Below are 20,201 nucleotides of genomic sequence, written 5' to 3' on the forward strand. Positions count from 1 at the left end.
GGCTCTCCCATCTGTCTGGGCCATGGAGGGCGAGGCACCACTGACCAGCCTGGGGACCACGGCCCGGGGGCCGCTGCAGGAAAGAGGGAGGGGCCGGGAGGCCACGGGAAGGAGTCCAGACCCTAGCGTGAGGTCAGAGGAAGCCACAGGAATATCCGAGCAGGGGCACCACGGGGGTGACCCCAAGGGGTGCAGGCTGGGCAGAGCCATTGGCTCAGGGAGCCTGAGTTGGGCCACCAGACGCCCACGTGGGCCTCTCCCCGTCCCTCCTGCCTGTGCCCCTCCTCTCACCTGGCCCCGCCTGCCTCTTCTCTACCTGGCCCCGCCCCCAGGCCAGTGGCTTCAAACCAGATTTTGTTTTTTTAATTTAAAAAAAATTTTTTTAAACTATTTTTTGGCTGTGTTGGGTCTTTGTTGCTGCACGCAGGCTTTCTCTAGTTGTGGAGAGTGGGGGCTACTCTTCGTTGCGGTGCGCAGGCTTCTCATCACGGTGGCTTCTCTTGCTGCGGAGCACGGGCTCTAGGCACGTGGGCTTCAGTCGTTGTGGCTCGCGGGCTCTAGAGCGCAGGCTCAGTAGTTGTGGCGCACGGGCTCAGTTGCTCCGCGGCATGTGGGATCTTCCCGGACCAGGGATCGAACCCTTGTCCAAACCAGAATAACAGAGAGTCCGGTGACCCCCTTCCACTGCAAAGTGCCGCCTGCCCCTGGGCCTGGCCTATTCAGGCACAAAGGTGAACCAGGATTTCCTCACTGAGTTCGGATGCTTCGTTCCTGGGACAGGAGGTTCTGGGAAGTGGGATGTGGCAAATGGCTGAATTTCCATCTTTGGGGGGCGGTACTCAGCCTGAATTCTGCCCAAAGAACACCCACACCACAAAATTACACTCCTAGGTGTACACTTGAGAAAAGTGAAAGCAGACTCGCACAAGTGCGTCCACAGACGTGCTCACAGCAGCCAAGAGGTAGGAACAGCCCAAATGCCCGTCCGCTGCCAAGTGGATGAGCCAAGTGCAGTGGCCCGCGCTGTGGTGGTTCATCATATGCGTCAACTTGGCTGGGGGGCCATTTGGCCAAACGTGAGGGTGTTTCTGGATGAGATTAGCATTGGAATCTGTGGGCTGAGTAAAGCAGACACCACCCCCCCGCCCATGCGGGTGGGTCTCACCCAATCAGGTGAAGACTTGAATAGAACGAAAAGGTTGGGTAAGGGGGACGTCCTCCTGCCAACCACGTGAGCTGGGACGTCAGTCTCTTCCTGCCTTTGGATTTGCACCAAAGCATCAGCACCCCGGTCTCGAGCTGCTGACCACAGATCTGGGGACTTTGGAGCCCCCATAATCGTGTGAGTCAATTCTTTGTAATCAATTTCTTTATGTATTGATACATCCTGTTGGCTCTGTTTCTCTGGAGAACCCAGACTAAATGCACATATGGTGGAATATTATTCAGCCATGAAGAAGAACGAAGCTACCGACACCTGCTACAGCACAGCTGAAACTCAGAAACATCATGCTGAGCAAAAGAAGCCAGACGCGGCTTCCCCGGTGGCGCAGTGGTTGAGAGTCCGCCTGCCGATGCAGGGGACACGGGTTCATGCCCCGGTCCGGGAAGATCCCACATGCCACGGAGCGGCTGGGCCCGTGAGCCATGGCCGCTGAGCCTGCGCGTCCAGAGCCTGTGCTCCGCTACGGGAGGGGCCACAGCAGTGAGAGGCCCGCGTAGCGCAAAAAAAAAGAAGCCAGACGCTAGAGGTCACACACTGTATGCCTGCATTTGTGTGAAACGTGCAGACCAGGTAAACCCACAGAGGCAGCACGCAGATGAGCGGTTCCCAGGGCTGAGGGCAGGGGGGGATGGGAAGCGACTGCCCAGTGGGGCTGGGGCGTTACGCTGGGCGATGAGACGCTTTGGAACTTGATAGAGGGGGTGGTTGCACATTTTTAACGTATTAAGTGCCATTGAATTTGCTGTAAAATTATTAATTTTATGTTCTATGAGTTATACCTCAATCGATTATTTTTTTAAAAGAACTCCCAGCAGTGTTTGAACTCCCAAGAAGTTCACTGGGGCTGTGGGATTCCCACAGATGCAGCAGGACGGGCCTCAGGGGACCCAGGGGTCATGAGGAGCGCCTCTCTGCTACCCAAATCTTTGGGGCCCTCAGCAGCAAGGAGAAGGGTGCCGTACCTGGAACCTGGCCCTGCCCACCGCTTTGCTGGCAAGGTCCTGGGGGGAGGGGCAGCTGCAGCCACAGAGCAAGGGCTCTGCCCTCCCCCTGCCCGAACCTCCCCTGCCCCTCAGGAGCTCAGCCCTCAGCCGCTCCCAGGCTCGGAGGCACTGGCGGAGGTTCTGCAGGCCCCAGGGTGCCCACCGGATGCTGAGAGGGAGTGAGCAACCCACCCGTTTGTCCCACTGGGACCTGAACCTGCTCCCGCTGCCCCGGCTACCCTGCCGACTCGCCTCCCTCCAACTCGCCATTCTCATCCTGGACGTACAGCCCGACTCGGCCTGCTCTGCCGGCCCCGCCTTTGAAAGACCCCCGCCTGGCCACCATGCACCTCCCAGGGAGGACACAGCCCCTCCCTTGGGGCTAAGCTCACCCAAGACACCCCTGGCTTGGGGGTCTGTCCTGGGCTGAACTCTGTCCTCCCAGAAGTCACATGTTGAAGGCCTGGCTCCCCGGACCTCAGAATGTGGCTGTGTTTGGAGGTGGGTCTTTAAAGGCTCGGTAATTAAGGCAAAGTGAGGTCGTTAGGGTGGCCCTAAGCCAATGTGACTGGTGTCCTCGTACGAAGAGGCGGTCAAGACACAGACATGCCCAGAGGGAGGATGGAAGACCCAGGGAGAGGGCGACCACCTCCCAGCCCAGGAAAAAGGCTTCAGGAAGTCAACCTCGCCAACACCTGGATCTCGGCCTTCAGCCCTCGGAACTGTGAGAGATGAATTTCTGTTAAGCCACTGGCCTGTGGTACCTTTCTGTTTTTGGACCACGTTGTGCACTTGTGGGATATTAGTTCCCCGACCAGGGATTGAACCTTGGTCCCGGCAGTGAAAGGGCTGAGTCCTAAGCCCTGGACTGCCAGGGAATTCCCTGTGGTACTTGTCCTGGCAGCCCTAGCTGAGCACAGAGCACACCTCTCAGGTGCCACGCGCATGTCCACATCCCCAGCAGCCCCAGCCAGCTGGCCCTGGTGCCGCCCTGGTTCCCTCCCCCTCCTCAGCTCGTCACTCCCCAGGGACCTGGAGACTTGCACTTTTCAACATGCAAAACACACGAGGTTGACACAGAGCCGCCAATCCCGATCCACCTCCTGATGCTTCCTTCCCTCCTGACTGCTTGTGGTCAGGGGCCGTTGCGGGGGGACCTTCCTCAAAGCATCCAGGGTGGTTCAGAGCAGCGCGGTCCAACAGAAAGGTAACGCCAGCCACACGTGCGCTTCAAAGACTTTAGCTGCCACAGGAAACATGAAAAGAAACAGGTGAAGTTTATTTTAATACAATTTAGTTAACCAGTAGATCCAAACTATTACCACCTCAGCCTGTCATCGACATAAGCAGTTAATGGGATGTCTTCATGCTTTTTGGGGGGTAGGAGGGGGACTGTGTCTTTGAAAGCCCGCGTGCGTCCCAGGCTTGCAGCGCACCTCAGTTTGGACTGGCCGCAGCCCCAGGCGCCTGACCCGCACACGTGCGCACGGACACCACGTCGGAGGACACAGATTTAGACCGTCACGGCGGCCTCTCGGCACCTCTCAGCCCTGCAGGAAAGCCCGAGGCCCATCACTGGCCTGGGGTCTGCTCCACCTTGTCCCCGAGTGAGCCCCAAAGGAGGCTCTGCACCCCTCTGGCCAGAGCAGAGACGGGACCCGTGGGCGAGGAGGGACAGCATTAGGGCCCACAGACAAACAGACAGGCAGGGCTCCTCCACACCAAGAAGTGAGCAGAGTGTCTCCGGCCTCCGCGCTGCTTGGGGGCCTTGGGCCGCACTGGCTCTCTTCGTTAAGAAAGGCTCGCTTCCAGAGAATGTCCGCAGTGAGACGGCCCTTAGCCGCGGAGCTGACGTCCACTCTGCGGCGCCTTCCTATTCCGTCGCGGGCCGACGACAAGTCCTTTGTGGGCCAGCCCGATCCAGAAACCACACCGCTGGAGTGGGGCACAGCCGTCAGCGGCAGACGGTGGAGAGCTTTCTACACTCACCGCTTGTGATGGGGCCCCGGGCATAAGAGCAAAGGATTATTCTGTTGAAGTATTTCATTCAGAAACCTAAACAATGTGGTCCAGATTGACCCCAGGGCAAACGGAGACCCAGAAGCACTGTGTCCCGAAGGGTGTTTGACGGGTTTTGGGTCAGAGTATCCTTTCCTGCAGGACCTCTTAGGCTTTGAAATGATGGTGTGGACAGTGCATCGCCAGGAGGGAGCGTATGCGCACTGGTTCCCAAACGGACTCACCCATCACAGATGAAGGGGCGACACGGGCTGGACACGGGTCAGGACATGCTGCTCCTAGTGACTCCATCTTCAGGATGATTCAGGAAGCCACACTGGTTGCCGCCGCGCTTCCCTATCTGTGTCCCTTGTGTCTCCACCTTCCCGGTCGCAGCTGTTGACCCGCAGGCAGGTGACTTGTCTCCGAGACTGTGTCTCAGGGGTAACGTGGGAACTGCTCTGAGCCAACCTCCTGGGCTTGTGGTGGGGCCAGGACCTGTCAGGTCGCCGCCGTAAAGCTCCTGGCACGAGGTAAGGACTCAGAAATGGCACCGAGTTCTACAGCTGCGTTCCCTGCGCCGCCCCGGGGAAGCGTGTGCTCGCTCGAGCCAGGCAGCAGCCTCTTTCGGGACACGTGACCATCCCCGTTCAGGACGGAAAAACCCAGGCTCGACGAGGTGACAGTCTGATCTCCAGAAACGTTATTTCTGTGTAACACAACAGATGCTGCGTGCGAAGGGCCTCAGAGTTACATTGTTTCCTTTTTCACACACCGTCGAATGTGTGGCCCTTCCTGAATCACACAGTGATGCGTCATCAATACTTATTATGAGTCTGTAGTTGTGTATGGATTCACGATATTCACTGTAAATCTCTGTACAGACACACCTCAGAGACATTGCGGGTTCGGTTCCAGACTCCTGCAATGAACTGAGTATCACACTGAAGGAAGTCACAGGAATGTTTTGGTTTCCCAGTGCGTGTAGAAGTTATGTTTACACTAGACTGTAGTCTATTAGGTGTGCAATAGCCTTATGTCTAAAAATCAATGTACATACCTTAATTAAAAAATACTTTATTGCTAAAGCATGCTAAGCGTCCTCTGAGCTTTCAGTGAGTCATAACATCAAAGATTACTGAACACAGACACTGTAACGAGTATAATAAGAAAGAAAACGTTTGAAATATCGCGAGAATTACCACAATGTGACACAGAGACAGGAAGCGAGGAAACGCTATTGGAAAAACGGTGCCCATAGACGTGCTTGACGCAGGGTTGCCACAGACCTTCAACTTGTAAGAAAACGCAGTATCTGTGAAGCACAATACAGCGAGGTGTGCCTGTACCAGAGCTTTTGTCACCCTGTTTTGGCATCTCTTCAATTTAAAAAACAAGTCTTGGGACTTCCCTGGTGGTCCAGTGGTTAGGACTCCACGCTTTCACTGCCAACGGCGTGGGTTCAGTCCTTGGTCGGTGAACTAAGATCCCGCAGGCTGCACCAAAAACAAGACAAACGAACAAAACCAAAACGAGCCTCAGAAAAGTGGGTGACGTTGAGACTTCCCTGGTGGCGCAGTGGTTGAGAATCCTCCTGCCAATGCAGGGGACACGGGTTCAAGCCCTGGTCCGGGAAGATCCCACGTGCCGCAGAGCAACTAAGCCCGTGCGCCACAACTACTGAGCCCACGTGCCACAGCTACTGAAGCGCCTAGAGCCCGTGCTCTAGAAGCACAAGAGAAGCCACCGCGATGAGAAGCCTGCGCACCACAACAAAAAGTAGCCCCCGCTCGCCGCAACCAGAGGAAGCCCGCGCACAGCAACGACGACTCAACGCAGCCAAAAATAAACAAATAAATAAATAACATTTACAAAAAAGAAGAAGAAAAATGTGTGACCGTAAGTAGGTTACTTATTCCTCACCAGCCATTTCCTTACCTGTAAAATGAAAGAAAGAGAAGGACACTGCCCTGAAGTGCCATTCCCCCACCCCCGCACCTGGCCACCCCTGGCTCAGGGCCTCCCCAGCGACCAGCGACCTAGTGGGTGAGGGATGATGCTGAGGTCCCCAGCCCCCGTAGCTGTGCGGATTAAATCACTGAGCACGGCGCTCGAGAAATCCACATCTTCTGTTTTTCCATTAAGCTCGACTCTGGGAGGATTTACGGAGCACCTACTGTGCTCCGCAGACCCCACCACCCTCTGGGGTCCGGAAATGAACAACCCCCCAGAGAGGGCTGCAGTCTGGGGGTGCTGCAGGGAGCCAAAGGTTTTCCTCTGGCTGCACCGGTGCCCAGAGACCCAGCGGTCCTGGGAGAAGCCGCCAGCAGGGCAGAGGCTTGCCAGGGCCAGCCTGCCTACACGGAGGCGGCTCTCTGCCTCCCCCTGCTGGCAGCGCCCCACCAGTGTCCCCTTTGGCAAGTGGGTGGTCCGCGTGGGGACTTCCAGCGGGCCAGGTGAGGCCAGGTGAGGCTCCGCTGTTTATAGTTTACGTCTGCACCTCACCTAATGCTTGGGTCCATCGTCCGTGACAGTGCTGTTGTCCCTTTCTACAGATGAGGAAGCTGAGGCTCAAAGAGGTAGGTGACTTCCCTGAGTTCACCCACTTGAGCCAGAGCGTGCGACTCCCCTGTCAGTGTCCTTACAGCCACCTCAGGGGTCACCTCCCCTGGGAGGACCCGGAGGGCCTGGAGACGCTACCTGGCTCAGCCCCTCACCATTCAGACAGGGAAAGCTATGCTCAGGGACGGAAGTGCCAAAGTCACCCTGCCGGGAGTTAACGCTGCAGCCAGTCTGCCACTCGGCAACCTGCAGGTGTAGGGGTTCTTCCAAGCTCCACCCTAGGCCCTTTCCAGTTCCCAGTCCACGGTCCCAGCAGGCCCCCAAGTCCACACCTGTAACTGAGGTCACCACCGAGGCTCAGGACTCCCGCCTTGTTTGTTCCCTTGATGTGCGTGGAGCGTGTGCCATGCCAGGGGCTGCGGATGCAGCTGGCAGCCAGAGAGCCACGTCCTGCCCTCGGGGGTCATCCGGGGCTTGGCTCTCCCCACCAGCCTGGCCCCAGCAGCCTTGCCACTCCCCTGGGGGACCCAGGGCCACCTCCGGGGCTCCTGACTCTGGCTAGTGCCCTGCCGGACAGCCCGGGGCAGGCTAAACCGGTGACATCACTCCTGGCTGCTGAAAAGCCCCTGAGAGCTTCCTTGCTTCCAAAAGTCAAGTGTAAGTCCCCTCTCGGCGCCCACGGAGCCCCACGCGATGGGGGCATGCCCAGCGGCTCCCGGGCCGCTGCCTGCTCTCTGGGGTCCACCCCCTGCCACTCCAGAAGTTTGTCTTCGCGTCAGCCACAAGTGCTCCTCCTTTCCCATCCCTGCCTGTCCCCGCCCCCCAGCAGGTGGGACCCAGGCCGCACTGGGCACATCCGCTGCTGCCCAGCGTCCTGCTCCCCCAGGGATAGGAGCCGCGCCTGTCTGTTCCACGGCCGCAGCCTCGGCTCCTCCCGGTGCCTGGTGCGTGACGGGGGCCCAGCAAATGGCTGTGTGCTGCTCTGGGAAGGACGGCTCCCAGGTTTTCCAGGGCCTCGCTGCAGCTGAGGAGGACACAGCGCACATTTCCCCGCGGCTCGTATGCGATCGGCATCTTCCTGTGTTTTCTGCTTTACCCCTGTTGCTACTCACCTTATATGCTCAGTACTTGGCTCAGTGATTTAAAACAGAAAGTTCTCTGAGACCTCCTAGGGGCCAGGCATGTTTGCAGACGCTGGAGAGGACAGTGCCATGCTCAGGCTACAGTGCCACTGATGGTGATGACATTTACCAAGCCTGGCTGGCTCAGGGCTTGGCCTGGATGTGGACGTCCTCCTGCAAGGCCCTCCGGGGGCCCAGGATGGCTCTAGTGGTGTTGGCCTTATGCCCCTGGCCTGCACCCTCATTGAGGGGCCTCCCTCTCCTCACCTGCAGCCTGGCCACACACCAGCAACCCACCTGGATGCACCCCGACAGGGGCCCCCACACACCGGGGCCCGATGCCCAGGTGCCACGGAAGAAACTCTAAGGCACAGCTATCTGCGCCTCGGGACCTGTTTCTCCTCAAGGAACTGACCCCCACCCCTTCCTCTCCAGCCACTCCATCCTCCGGAAGCCCATCCTGCCAGCTCTTCCCACCTCTGAGGCTCTGACATGATTTTTGCCTAGACCACTCAGCCAGCCCCGTCTCACAGAGGCTGCCCCCTCTCGCCAGGATGAGCTGGGCAGGCCCATTCCCACGCCCCCAGCCTCAGCACCCAGGACTGAGGGTGTGCGTCAGGGGCTGAGCAGAGCACCTGACCTGGAACAGGCCTGCCGTACAAACACCCACAGACCACACTTTACGCCCTGCGGGGGAGTGAGGGGCACGGGCTCATGGCCACGGGCCGCTGGGCCTTCACCTACACTGAGACTGCTGCCCGCCCCAAGGGCCCCTGGGAGGACTGCCTGGCAGGTCGGTCATCAGGGATGCTGAGTGGGGACGCCCGACCTCTCCCCAACAAGGCGCTCACATCAGACCAGCGCCGTCCAATGGGAACGTAATGCCAGCCACGTATGGAATTTTACACTTCCTGGCAGCTACATTAAAGAAAGGAAACAGACGAAATAAAATTTTATAGTATATTTTATTTAACCCAGTAGATCCAAAATATCATTTCAACAGGCAAGGCTCTCACTGAGCTACCTCACAGCCTCGGCCCCGTGGCGTGGACTCTGCGCTCAGAGCGCATCTTGGGTTGGACCAGTACCCTGGAAGGTACAGGCTAGTGGGAGAGGCTGACTGTCACAATACTGAACACAATGTGACCAAGTGCCGTAATGATGACGAGACAGCCCGGTTCTCTGGCACCGCCTCTGCCCGTTGTCCCTCTGCCCACAGCAGTTCTGTGTCCCGTGCGTTCTGGGCAACGTGACTACAGCTCATGTGACTACGGAGCTTGGCATGAGGAGCTACATTTCCCCCAGGAAAGAGCGGCCGATTCTAGCCCACCCAGTGGGGGCTTCAGGGAGGTGGTGACATTTGTATCCAGCCTCCAAGTATGAGCCAGGGGAAAGGCTGGGAGAAAGGAGAGAGGAGTGGACATTGCAGGCAAAAGGAAGGGTGCCTAATCAAGACTAGTGATGGCTGTCGTGGCGGTGCACCTCCTCGGCACGGCCCCCGCGTCCCAGTTTGCCCTGACAGCCCCAGTTCACACCTGTTGATCCAGCACATGTGTCAACAGCACCCTCTCTCAGTCCCCAAAATGTCCAGGTGCTCACCCTGCGTAAACCCCAGGCTGACGAGGTTAAGGAAGGTGACAAAGGGCACACAGCATCTGGGTAGCAGGCTGGGTCTCAAAGCAGATGGTCTTTGACTCTGAGCCCCGTCTCCATGGCCCAGAGGCTTGATGGCTCAGCTGCGGGCCCAGGAGCCCTCTCCTGCACACCAGCCTACAGACAGAACCTGAGAGGGTCTCCACACACAGCTTAGCAACAGACAGAACCTGAGAGGGTCTCCACACACAGCTTAGCGACAGACAGAACCTGAGAGGGTCTCCACACACAGCTTAGCGGGAGGCAGGAGGGGAGGGGAAAAAAAGCCCCAGGCCCTTGCAGGTCACCTTTGCTAATCACAGCTTTCCTTAAAGTCACCACACGTGCTGCCCCTTTAACAACCCCCCAGGGCCCGGAGGTCTCCAATTTGCCCTGGGCAAGTTGCTTTCTGCTGCTTTGTCTTCAGGTCGGAGCCCACTGGGGCTGACCACAGGGCCCCTCAGGCCACCAGAGAGGAAGGTCTGGGCTCGAGCTCTTGAGCTCTTTGAACCTCCCGGGCTGGGGGGTGGGGGTGGGTACCAGCGACACATCTCTCTGCAGGATGATTTGCTGGGACCAAGTGTCCGCAGAACACAGTGACCACCAGGAAGAAGGGGACCGAGTGGTGGGGCCCAGCGTGCGTTCTACTGCATGTTCCCTAACTCTGTGTTGACACAGGCTGGGAACTCGATTTCTGCAAGGCAAATGTTAGCTTAGCAAAGTGGCCACGTCACTGAAACTCTCCCTGCACCCGCCCGGGGCTCTGACAGCGTGGCTGCTCCCTTGCCAGCATCACGGCAAACAAAGAGAAGAACCACACTCCTTCCTTCTTCCCAAGCTTCTGGGTCCCATCAGTGACCACCCTCCTACTCCCGACAGGCCAAAGCACAGCAGCCGCTGCGGCTGGGAGCTCAGCGGCTGGGCGATGTGTAACTGCGCAGGCACACGCGCCACCCTTCCCGCCCTCCGGAAGGCGCCGGGGCAAGCGGGGCAGGCTGCTGCCCTTCCCTACCCTTGCCAGGCGGGCGGCAGGTGAGTGCGCCGGGCCAGGCTGGCTGCCCTTTCACCTGCCTTTTCTACCTGGGAGAATGAGGGTACAAAGGGCAGCACCCCTCTTCCCTAAGATCCTCTATGGGTGGTGGGCTCAGATGCTGCCTCCCGGTGGGCGCCAGGACGGGGGAGCAACCTCAGGGAGGAACAGGAGGCTGAGGCCCAGCAGCCTAGACTGTCACTCGGTACCTCGGGGGTCGCCCTCATTCAACACAAATATCCTCTCAACAACGGTTAGGGAAAACCACATAGAGATACCGGCTTCCGTCCACAGGGCATCTCTGGGCACAGAGGGAACCGCTGCTCACGGGAAGAAGAGTCAGGGGCCTCGAGGGGGCTTAGGGCAGACAAAAGAGGGGCCGGGGACTGCGCGGCCAGCGCCGGTGGCGAAGGGGGCGGGGAGGGAAAGGGCCGGACGAAGTGTGTGCCCGGGGAAGGCGACGGCCGAGCCGGGGAGGAGGCCGGGCCTGGGCGAGGCGAGGCGGGACGGTGCGACTGGGCGCTGCAGGCGGACAGGACGACCCCCGAAGCGGGAGCCTGGGCGGCAAGTGGGGCTTCGACGGGGCCTGTGGACTGGGGGCCGGCGGCGTCTGTCCCTTCCAGGGTTCTGTGCGGAGCACATGGGCACTGCTTTCCGAGAGCTAGACGTGGACGGAGCCGAACTTCCCGGGCAGAACTGGAACCGGGAGCCGTCAGTGGTCGTAACTAGGCAACTCGCGGGCCGCCGCGAGGCGCGCACGCGCAGTTCGCAGGGGCTGCCGGCGCATGCGCGGTCGTCTTCCGCCCGTTTCCCTTCGAAGAGTCCAACGGCAGAATGGGAGGAACGCGCCTGCGCCAGGGTGCTGCTCGGGTTCTCGGCTCAGCCGGGTAGCCGTTCTCGGTCGGTGCACCTGCTGGCGTCAGTCGCTCAAGACTGATTCTTCCCTTGGGTCTTCTTGAAGAATCCCGACTCTTCTCACATCCTAAGTCAGAAGAGACGGGGAGAAAGAGCCGGCATAACTCGGACGACGTCCCAGGGCGGTCCTCGCGCGCCCGACCGGGCAGGTGGGCGAGGGGCGGGACCAATGGATGGGCAGTGAAAGACGGGATGCGGGCGGGGGCGGGGCCAGGGGCGGGGCGGAGTGTCACGAGGGCCCCTGCGAGGGGCGCGGCGCGCGCTGACGTCGCTGCCGGACACGTCGGCGACGCGGTGGCCGCGGGGACCGGAGCCGGATGTGCCAAGATGGCTGCTGCGGCTGCAGTGTCTCCGCTTGTGGAAACCGCCGCGCCGTACTCCGCACGCGGCTCCTGAGGGGCGGGAGCCGGGGGTCGCGGAGGGGCCGGGCGGTAGCCGGAGTGGGCCTGGGCCGCCCTGCGGCGCGCCGGTGAGGGCCGGGGTCTGGGCGGAGGGAGGCGGCCGGGCCGGGCCCAGCCCGGAGCGGACGGCGCGTCTCCTGGGAGCCGCCGGCGGTCGGGCGGGGGCCTGCGGGCTGGGAGGGTCGGGCAGACCCCTTGGTTACCTGCCCGCTCGGGCCGACGTGGCCTCCACCTGCACGGGCTGTCGGGTCAGCTGAGTGGACACTAGCCGTGGTGGCCTCGGTGTGGGGTTGTGTTGGAAAGGCTGGAAGAAAAGCCAGACCTGCGACTTTTTAAGGAGTAGAAGCATTTAGGAAATTTTTTTAACAGTGTAGCTTGCCCTTTGCTTCGAAGGTTCTGAAGTTTTGTGTTCATTGGTTGAAAGGTTTCTGCTGAGCCGTGCGGGCGATGAGGTAGATTGGCATTTGAACCAAGGAACAGCCTTGTTGCGTCTGTTGGTAATGGGGCGAGGTGACCAAGATGTTGCAACCGAGGTCGAGCGCTGGGTTTTATACCAAGGGGCAGAGGAATGTGTAAAGCAGCCTGCCCTTTTTGTGAAGAAAGTATTACAGTAGAGCGTCTGGACATGACACAGCCATTTAAAATCAGTTGTTGCTGCTTTACCTGAAAAGTTTTAAATGGTTTGGAGATTGTGAGTTGCTTATTAAGATTTTGTTTTAAATACATATGATGCAGATGTTAACCAGAGAGGTATTTCCCATCCCCGGATATGGCAAGAAGCAAACTGAGTCACAGACAGTTGTTCCTAGGTTGATACTTTTGCAGGTTTCAGCACAGCCTGCCTCCCTGCAGTTTTCTCCCCCCGTGCCCTTTCTTAGGGTTCCAGGTGTTATCTTAGAAAGATACAGTAAGAGCCAAAAAAAATCAATTCTTTCTTGTTCTTTGTGACTCGTACACCCTTAATAGCAGTTACTGCAGTAAGTCTCAGAATTGTACGGAAAGTTTTCTCCAGGGTAGATGTGCAGATTTTAATGTGGTTCCTTCTTGCTTCTGTAAACATCTTTTCCGAGTGTCCTTTTTGCTCCTTGTCATTTTTTGCAGTGTTTAGACACTCCCTTCTTTAACATCTAAATGTGTATGATTCTGTACTTAGAAAAGTTGGAGTCTGTGCTGTCTTTGTGTCCGGTGTCCCCTAGTCTGATAGGTACGTCGCTTAGCAGTTGCCGTGAGGGAGATTGTGGGCAGAGCATAGACTCCCAGGTGCTTCCCGACACGCCGGTTGGTTTACACACTTACGCTTGAGGCGACGGCCCTGGCAGGAGAGGAGCGTGCTCTCAGTATCTCAGTTCAGTAGCCGGGAATTTATTTAGAAACAGGTTGTGTTTATTTCACATAGATCCAAGGCAGCTTAATTGAAGAGCTAGGGTTATGAATAATGCATCTTTCGGAAGGTCAGCTGGTTTCTTTGAAGCAGTCTGCCTTTTTTAGAGTTAGGTGACTTGAGGCTACAGAATGACTTACTGGACAGAATAAAATTCTCTGTAGTCAAAAGATAAATGATATGCCCTTGCATTGTTTTTCTGCTGGTGAATATAAAAGAAGATCAAAAGAATAATGTTCAAGTCAGAAGGTTGTTCCAAATAAAATCGGTCTATTGCTAAAAAGCTCTCAGTTGTCGGGGAGAGAAGGCAAAGCTACTTTGTTGGGAAGTGATAGTGTTTGCTTATAAAATGATTCTTAGTCCAGGAGTTGAGAAAACAATTTTAAGGAAGTTTCTGCAAGGAAACATTTTAAGTATAGATGTTATATGAAATTTAGATTCTGGTAAGATTTCCCTGTTAAACAGCCATAGGGATTAGGGCCTCCCAGAATCCACTGTGAATAGAATTTCGTAAGATTAAACCCAGAAGGGACTTTGAAACCATCGTTTCATTTCTCACTTTATAGGTGAAGAAATTGGGTCACAGAAGGAGCAGAGGTTGTGGCTGAGCCACTCAGCTGACGCCCAGTCTGGCTCTCACAGTGACACCTGGGCAATAAATCCTCTGGACCTGTTCTGTGTGTGTGTGTGTGTGTGTGTGTGTGTGTGTGTGTGTGTGTATTCTTTCTTTTTTAATAAATGCTGCTTAGTGTGGTTGAGGGTCTCCTGCTGAAGCCTTACAAGGAGGATGTCATGTCCTATAAGATGCGTCTGTTTCACAGCTAAGAGGAAGAGGCTCTGCTTCTCCTCCCCTTGCTCCGTATAAAGCTGAGCTGCACACGTTCTTTGTTTTAAAATGACAGCTTAGAACCAAATGAAGTCTCTGATGCTGTTCCTCATGTATTTAATTCCATTAAATTTGAGTGAGTTTCAAAGTGCTCGTCTGTCAGAAAGGGTTCCCTGTTGGCCTGGGATGAGAGTGTGTGCGGGCAGTGATAGTAATGGATTCATAGAGTCATAGGACTCGTTGTCAGGTGGGAATAGGAACTTTCATTTTAAATAACTTTACTCAGTATACGTTTATGCACTTTTTCTTTCGTCTGAGTATCAGAAAGATTCCCAAGTACAGAAACGTTGCGCACCTGCAGAAACGTGGGGGCTAAACCCAGGAGTCCTATCACTTCTTCCTTCGTTGTTGACATTTTTCTGTGATGGGCTCCACTTAATCTGTTTGTGAAGGTTGTTCTGGGGAGAAGGACTGACATACAGAGGAGGACTTTGTAAAGAGACCATGCTTGGATTTTTGTCTCAAAAGTGCAGGTTAACTGTTCAAGATTATACTTAGTGTGTTTTAGTAAAAAACAAACAACAAAAAACGCTGCAAAGAGGGTTCTACCCCCTTGTTCTCTATAAAGGGTTTACGGGCGCCTCGTTGCTACAGCTCTGGTTATCGGAGGCGGCTTGTTTTGCTAGCGGTTGCCAGCCAGTCACGGTGCAGAAAATGAGACATTTTACAGGGTGGGATGCAAGGCGTTTTAGGTGAATACATTTTAGATGTTCGTTTTGCAGCTTATATTACTCTGTCATGCTCTCTCATTAAAGAAAACAGAGGAGCAAATTTTTAACTTTTGTTTTCCTTTCAAGATTTAGAATTAACCTGTATGAAAAATATGATATGCAGTCTTAATAGAGGAGTTGGCTTTTTCTTGGTCTGCGATAATTTACAGGAAAGTGTGGAGGGACTGTGTACCTGGTGTGACTGGCGTTGGCTTCTGCTTGGTCTCTGCCAGCTTGTTGAGGGCACTGTGGAGGCGGTGGGCATTGCCCGTGGGTGCGTAGCTGGGGTACGTAACTGAATCTCGGTGAAGGGCAGCGAGTCATCTCAAGGCACTCGGCTGGCCCAGGCGCAGCCAGCTTCTGCGTCCCGGCTGTGCTGTCACCCCGGGTCCTCCCTCCCGAAATGCCCAGGACAGCAGTTCTCACGGGCGTGGAGGCAGGAGAGGTGTATCCCTCAGGACTGCGTGATGCAAAAGCGTTTGCAGCCTTTTTCTTCTTTCTTAGTTTTCCTGATTGCAGCCAGGACTTTGAATACATGGATTTTACGTATTAATTCTTTTTCTTTTTCTTTTTCAGTTCAAAGTAAGGAACACCTCTATCCTGCTTCTTTCTGTAAGCAGCATCTCATTGTGCAGGAGCTCGATCATGCAACCTCCACCCCAGGCTGTCCCGTCTGGCGTGGTCCGGCCGCCTCCGTCCGGGAGTCCTCAGAACATGTTCTGGTCCAACAGCCCGTACAGGAGACAGGCCAATAGTAATGCACCAGTGGCCCCGATAACCTGCCCACTGCAGCCGGTGACGGACCCGTTTGCTTTTAGTAGACAGGCGCTCCAAAATACATCATTGGGCAGTTCGTCTAAAAGCAGCCCACTCGTTGTGCAAGGCCCAGCCCCACCATTGTCTCTTCAGCGTGCTGGTCTGCCTGGGCCACACACAAATGCCGGGGATAGCTCCCAAGGACCCTGCGAGCCTCTGCTGGCCCCTCCGTTGCAGCCCAGGTCAGATGCCAGCCCATTTCCCGGCGTGCTGAGCCCCTCGGCACCTCCTGGGCCCGAGGTGAACAGGAGAGTCGAGGTCGCTCCCGGCCCGGAGCCTGAAGTTCAGAGCCCGCCGTATCCTCCTCAGTACATTCCAGGAGTGGGTCCGGACAGCTGTCGTGTGGGCCATCCACAGGCGAGCACGCCACGGCCCGACAGACCCCTGAGCAGGCCGAGCCTGCACGACAGCACGGCGACACCAGCAGCGCCCCCTTTCCTCCCTCAGCCTCGTCAGCAAACGCCCGGGCAGTGGGGGCCGGTGCAGGGAGGCCCGCAGCCCTCAGGGCAGCATTACCGGCCCTGCCCTGAGGGACCTGTGCAGAACACGGTGTGCCACGCCTCCAGCGCTGGCCACTTTCCCGCTCCGTCCAACCCGCGTCAGGGTCCTGGCCATGAGCAACACGGCCCCCTGGTGTCTTTACCGGGACCCTCGGCCGGTGACGGGAGAAATGAGGCAGTCTACCTGCAAAGTGGAAACCACTCAGCAAATAGCTTTGATCCAGAAAATGCATTCAGGCAGAATTCCAGAGTTGGGAACGCTCGGGCGGGCCAGGAGTTCAGGTTGAGTCCAGGAGTGAATAGAGAGCAGTTGTCAGACCTGCCTCTCATTAACCCGCTCGCTCAGGGAAACAGCCCAGAAAGCCACTCGCACAACCCCCTGGGTGCCGGGAGCAGCTGGACCCTGCCGGAAGCGGGCTCAGGAGCGCTCTCCATGTTTTTCAAAGGAGGAGAGACAGAGAACGAAGAAAACCTCACATCTGAAAAAGCAGTCTCTGCCGGTCAGTCTGACTTTGATGGTTTCTCCCCCGGCCCGGGCCTCGGCCAGCCTCCTGCACACATGGGGGCAGGAGGCGTTTATCAGGCCTTTCTCAAGGGTTCCAGCAGCGAACCCACGCAGCAGGGAGGAGACCCACAGCCTTACTTTTCTCAGTCTGCAGGCATCCGACACGACAAAGCAACCACTAACGCTGCCGCTGTTGACATGTGGGGTGACACAGCACGTGCGGGGACTCACGGTGCTGGTGGCCCGCGGTACGAGAACGTCGAGAACTTAGAGTTCATTCAGAACCAGGAAGTTCTGCCAAGTGAGCCCCTAAGCGCAGACCCTTCCTCCCCAAGCGCTCAGCTCAGATACGGGCCCCTTCCCGGGCCGGCTGTCCCCAGGCTCAGTGCCGTGGGCCACGCTGGAGGCGGGAGCCCTAATCTCGAGGCCCCAGATGCGACGGCGCAGCCTGCGCGGGCTGAGAGCGTGTCTTCCAGTTACAGCGGCCAGAGCCCTCGGGGTCTTCCCGGTACAGCCAGGCCCCACGACTCGGGGGGCACGTTCATTCAGCAGGAGGTTGGAAAACCTGAACATGAGGCTCCGGGGAGGTTTTTTAAGCAGATCGATTCTTCTCCTGTGGGAGGCGAGACAGACGAGAACACTGTGAGCCAGAACTACCACGGCAGCCTGCCCCAGCCCTCGGCCCCGAGCCCCCCAAAACCTACGGGAATATTTCAGACGAGTGCAAATAGTTCTTTTGAACCAGTGAAATCGCACTTCACTGGAGTAAAGCCAGTCGAGGCCGACCGCGCCAGCGTGGTGGGCGAGGTGAGGGGGCCCAGCGCCCACCAGAAGCAGCGCAGAGCGGCCGCTGCCACACCCGACGCCTCCCCTGGCAACCTGGAGCAGCCCCCCGACAACATGGAGACCCTCTTCCTGCCCCGGGTCTGTGCTCCACCTCTCACCACACCCACGGAGGCCAGTCCCGGGCTTCTGCACGCCGCGGGGCCGCCCTTGGAAGCTGTGCTCCCTGCGCCTGAGAAGAGGCCCTTGACCAGGGCGCAGGGGGCTGTGAAGTGTGAGAGCCCAGCCACGACTCTGTGGGCGCAGAACGAGCTGCCAGATTTTGGAGGCAATGTCCTCCTGGCCCCAGCCGCCCCCGCGCTTCACATGCCCGCGAAACCTCAGCCATCTGAAGTGATCCAGCCTCCAGACGAGGGGGTGTGCGGCCAGCAGTCCCGGCAGCCGGGCCCCGGCCCCACCGTGCAGAGCGGGGACGGCATTGGTGCTTCCGAGAATCTCGAGAATCCTCCCCAAATGGGCGAAGAGGAGGCCCTCCCGCCCCAGGCGGGCCCCGGATACGCCAGTCTGCTGTCCTCCCCACCCGCCGAGTCTCTGCAGAATCAGCCGGTCTTGGTCGCCCAGCCTGATCACAGCTATAACCTGGCTCAGCCGGTTAATTTTTCTGTGTCCTCGCTGAATCCTAATGAGAAGAATCAGTCCTGGAGAGATTCTTTGGCGGCAGATAAGCCCACAGTAAGCAGCCAGGCTGCTGGGGGTGATTCTGGAGAAAACGCTCCTTTGTTTGGGACCCCAGCTGGCTCTCTCATCTGCTCGCCTCTGCCGAACCACCTTGCCCAGAGTAATTTCCCACCAGTTTGTGGTACCTCGGAAATGGTTTCTAGCCAGCCTGCTAGTTTACTGGTTCAACAGCCATCTCACCCAGTTCCAAAGAACTTGCTTCCGGAAAGTCAGAAGATCCATAAAGCAGAGAGCGTTCTTCCCGAGTTAGGTACCGGTCCTGCCGGAAGCACAGGCGCGATGCTAGTTCCACCTGCGAGCAATACCGCGGTCCCCGATAGTAATAGGGCAGATCACTCCGGCAGTCGGGATGAAGCTTCGGGAGCCCTAGACTTTACATTCAGTCGGACTTTGGAAAATCCTGTAGGGATGTATAGCCCGGCCCAGGCCGATAGCCCAGCTTCTTGCCAGCAAACCGTCTCCAGTCATCGACCGCGCGGGCCTGGGGCGCATACCCCAGACCGTTTCTACCAACAGGTGACGAAAGCTGCTCAGGACCAGCATGGCCCAGAGAGAGCCCAGCAGGAGACGGCCCCTCCCCCTCCCCCTCCCCAGGGGCCCAGAGCAGCACTTCCAGAGCCTTCAAACCCAGGAGGCCCACCAGGGCGGGGACAGCCCCCAAGCCCAGCCCATCCATCTGCAAGTCCGGCTCTAGCTGACATGGGCCAGCAGCTGCTGCCTCGACCACCTCGGTCCTCCAGCGTGTCCGTCGCATCCACCAGCTCAAGCCAGGCGGCCGCGCGGTCTGACCAGCAGTGGCTGCAGCCGCCGCCTCCAGACTTGGCGTCCTATTACTATTACAGGTCCCTGTACGATGGCTACCAGCCCCCGTACCCCTCACCGTACCCGCCGGATCCTGGCACCGCCCCCCACTATTACCAGGTAGGGTTGAGCTTGTGGACTGTTGAGCCCCCTGACCAGTGGTTTCTTTCTCACGTCATGTGCCTTGGCGGGCTTCTGTTGGTCAGTTCTGAGGTGACCCGTAGTCAGCCGTCACGTGCTGCTTCGTGAGAGGAGTGCTGCCTGGTCACAGCCTGTTCTGCTGAGCGCGGCCTTTCTCTTGGAAGTGCACACCGTGCGTTAGCACGTTGAGTTGGGTAGAATAAATACCTGATTCATTTTTGCTTAACACAGCACATCCCAACTTATGTGACAGAAAGGACCTTCGTTTCCCGTCCTGCCTGTTGGCTTTCCGCAGACCCAGGCTTCGTGGCTGCACAGTTTGGGAAACTGGAATAGCCTTCTGAAGCTTCTTTGTGGTTTTGACCTTAAAACCGACCTAAGAAGCAACAGGAAAACTCTAGTCTTTCACATGCCTCCTTCAGAATGAAATTATTTAGGGGAAAAAGTTAGGTTTGGAGTGTAATCCAAATGAAACAGCTAAGAGTGGTGTAATTCCGTAAGCTTCCTTCAGGTACGTTGTGATAGCGGCAGCAGAGCAAGGGGCCCCACTGTGCTACCCAGAAGACCCTTGCCTCTTTTCACACTGATGCAGGCCCACGAATGCCGTTTAAGTTCTGTTTAATCCTGCCTTAGTGTGAAAAAGTGATCCAGGTGGACACACGTTTGATTACTGTCCGCTTCTCACCATCTCTCGTCCTGGCCAGCATCACCCACGGGCAGCAGAGGCAGCAGGATTGTGGACCAGAAGTTTGAAGTCCACTGTCTGACATGGGGGCAGGTGCCGCACTGGAGGCCCTGCAGTCAGAAGAGGCTGAGGGAGCAGGGCTGCCCCGGTGATGGGGCTGCCTCACGGGCTTTGGGCATCTTTGCACATGTGGGAACAGGCAGACACCTAACCCCTGAGACCTGGGAATCCTAGATCCAGAAGGAACCCCGTAGAAGGAAATTACGCTGTGCCCAGAGCCCAGGAAGGCCTGGCAGTGCATGGAGGGGCCACATACCTGCTCTGGGCCCTTGTCCAGCAGCTGCGTCTGCATCCCGGTGTCCCAGCCAGCACCCAGCATCACTTCTGT

At 57.3% G+C, this 20,201-nt stretch overlaps 1 protein-coding gene across 4 annotated transcripts in view; it reads left to right on the forward strand.

Annotated features, from left to right (window-relative positions):
* Positions 1–11,780: 11,780 nt before the first annotated feature.
* The window catches only part of SEC16A (SEC16 homolog A, endoplasmic reticulum export factor), a 32,313-nt gene continuing 23,892 nt past the window's right edge, over positions 11,781–20,201 (forward strand). For all 4 annotated transcript variants that reach the window (XM_082656025.1, XM_082656027.1, XM_082656028.1 and 1 more), the window contains exons 1-2: positions 11,781–11,935; positions 15,421–19,107. In XM_082656025.1, coding sequence (XP_082512151.1) covers positions 15,490–19,107 — 3,618 coding nt within the window. In that variant the 5' untranslated portion in view covers positions 11,781–11,935; positions 15,421–15,489. The remainder of the gene's footprint in view (positions 11,936–15,420; positions 19,108–20,201) is intronic.

The sequence above is a fragment of the Grampus griseus genome (assembly GCF_964374135.1).
Source record: "Grampus griseus genome assembly, chromosome: 6".
NCBI classification, from domain to species: Eukaryota; Metazoa; Chordata; class Mammalia; order Artiodactyla; family Delphinidae; genus Grampus; species Grampus griseus.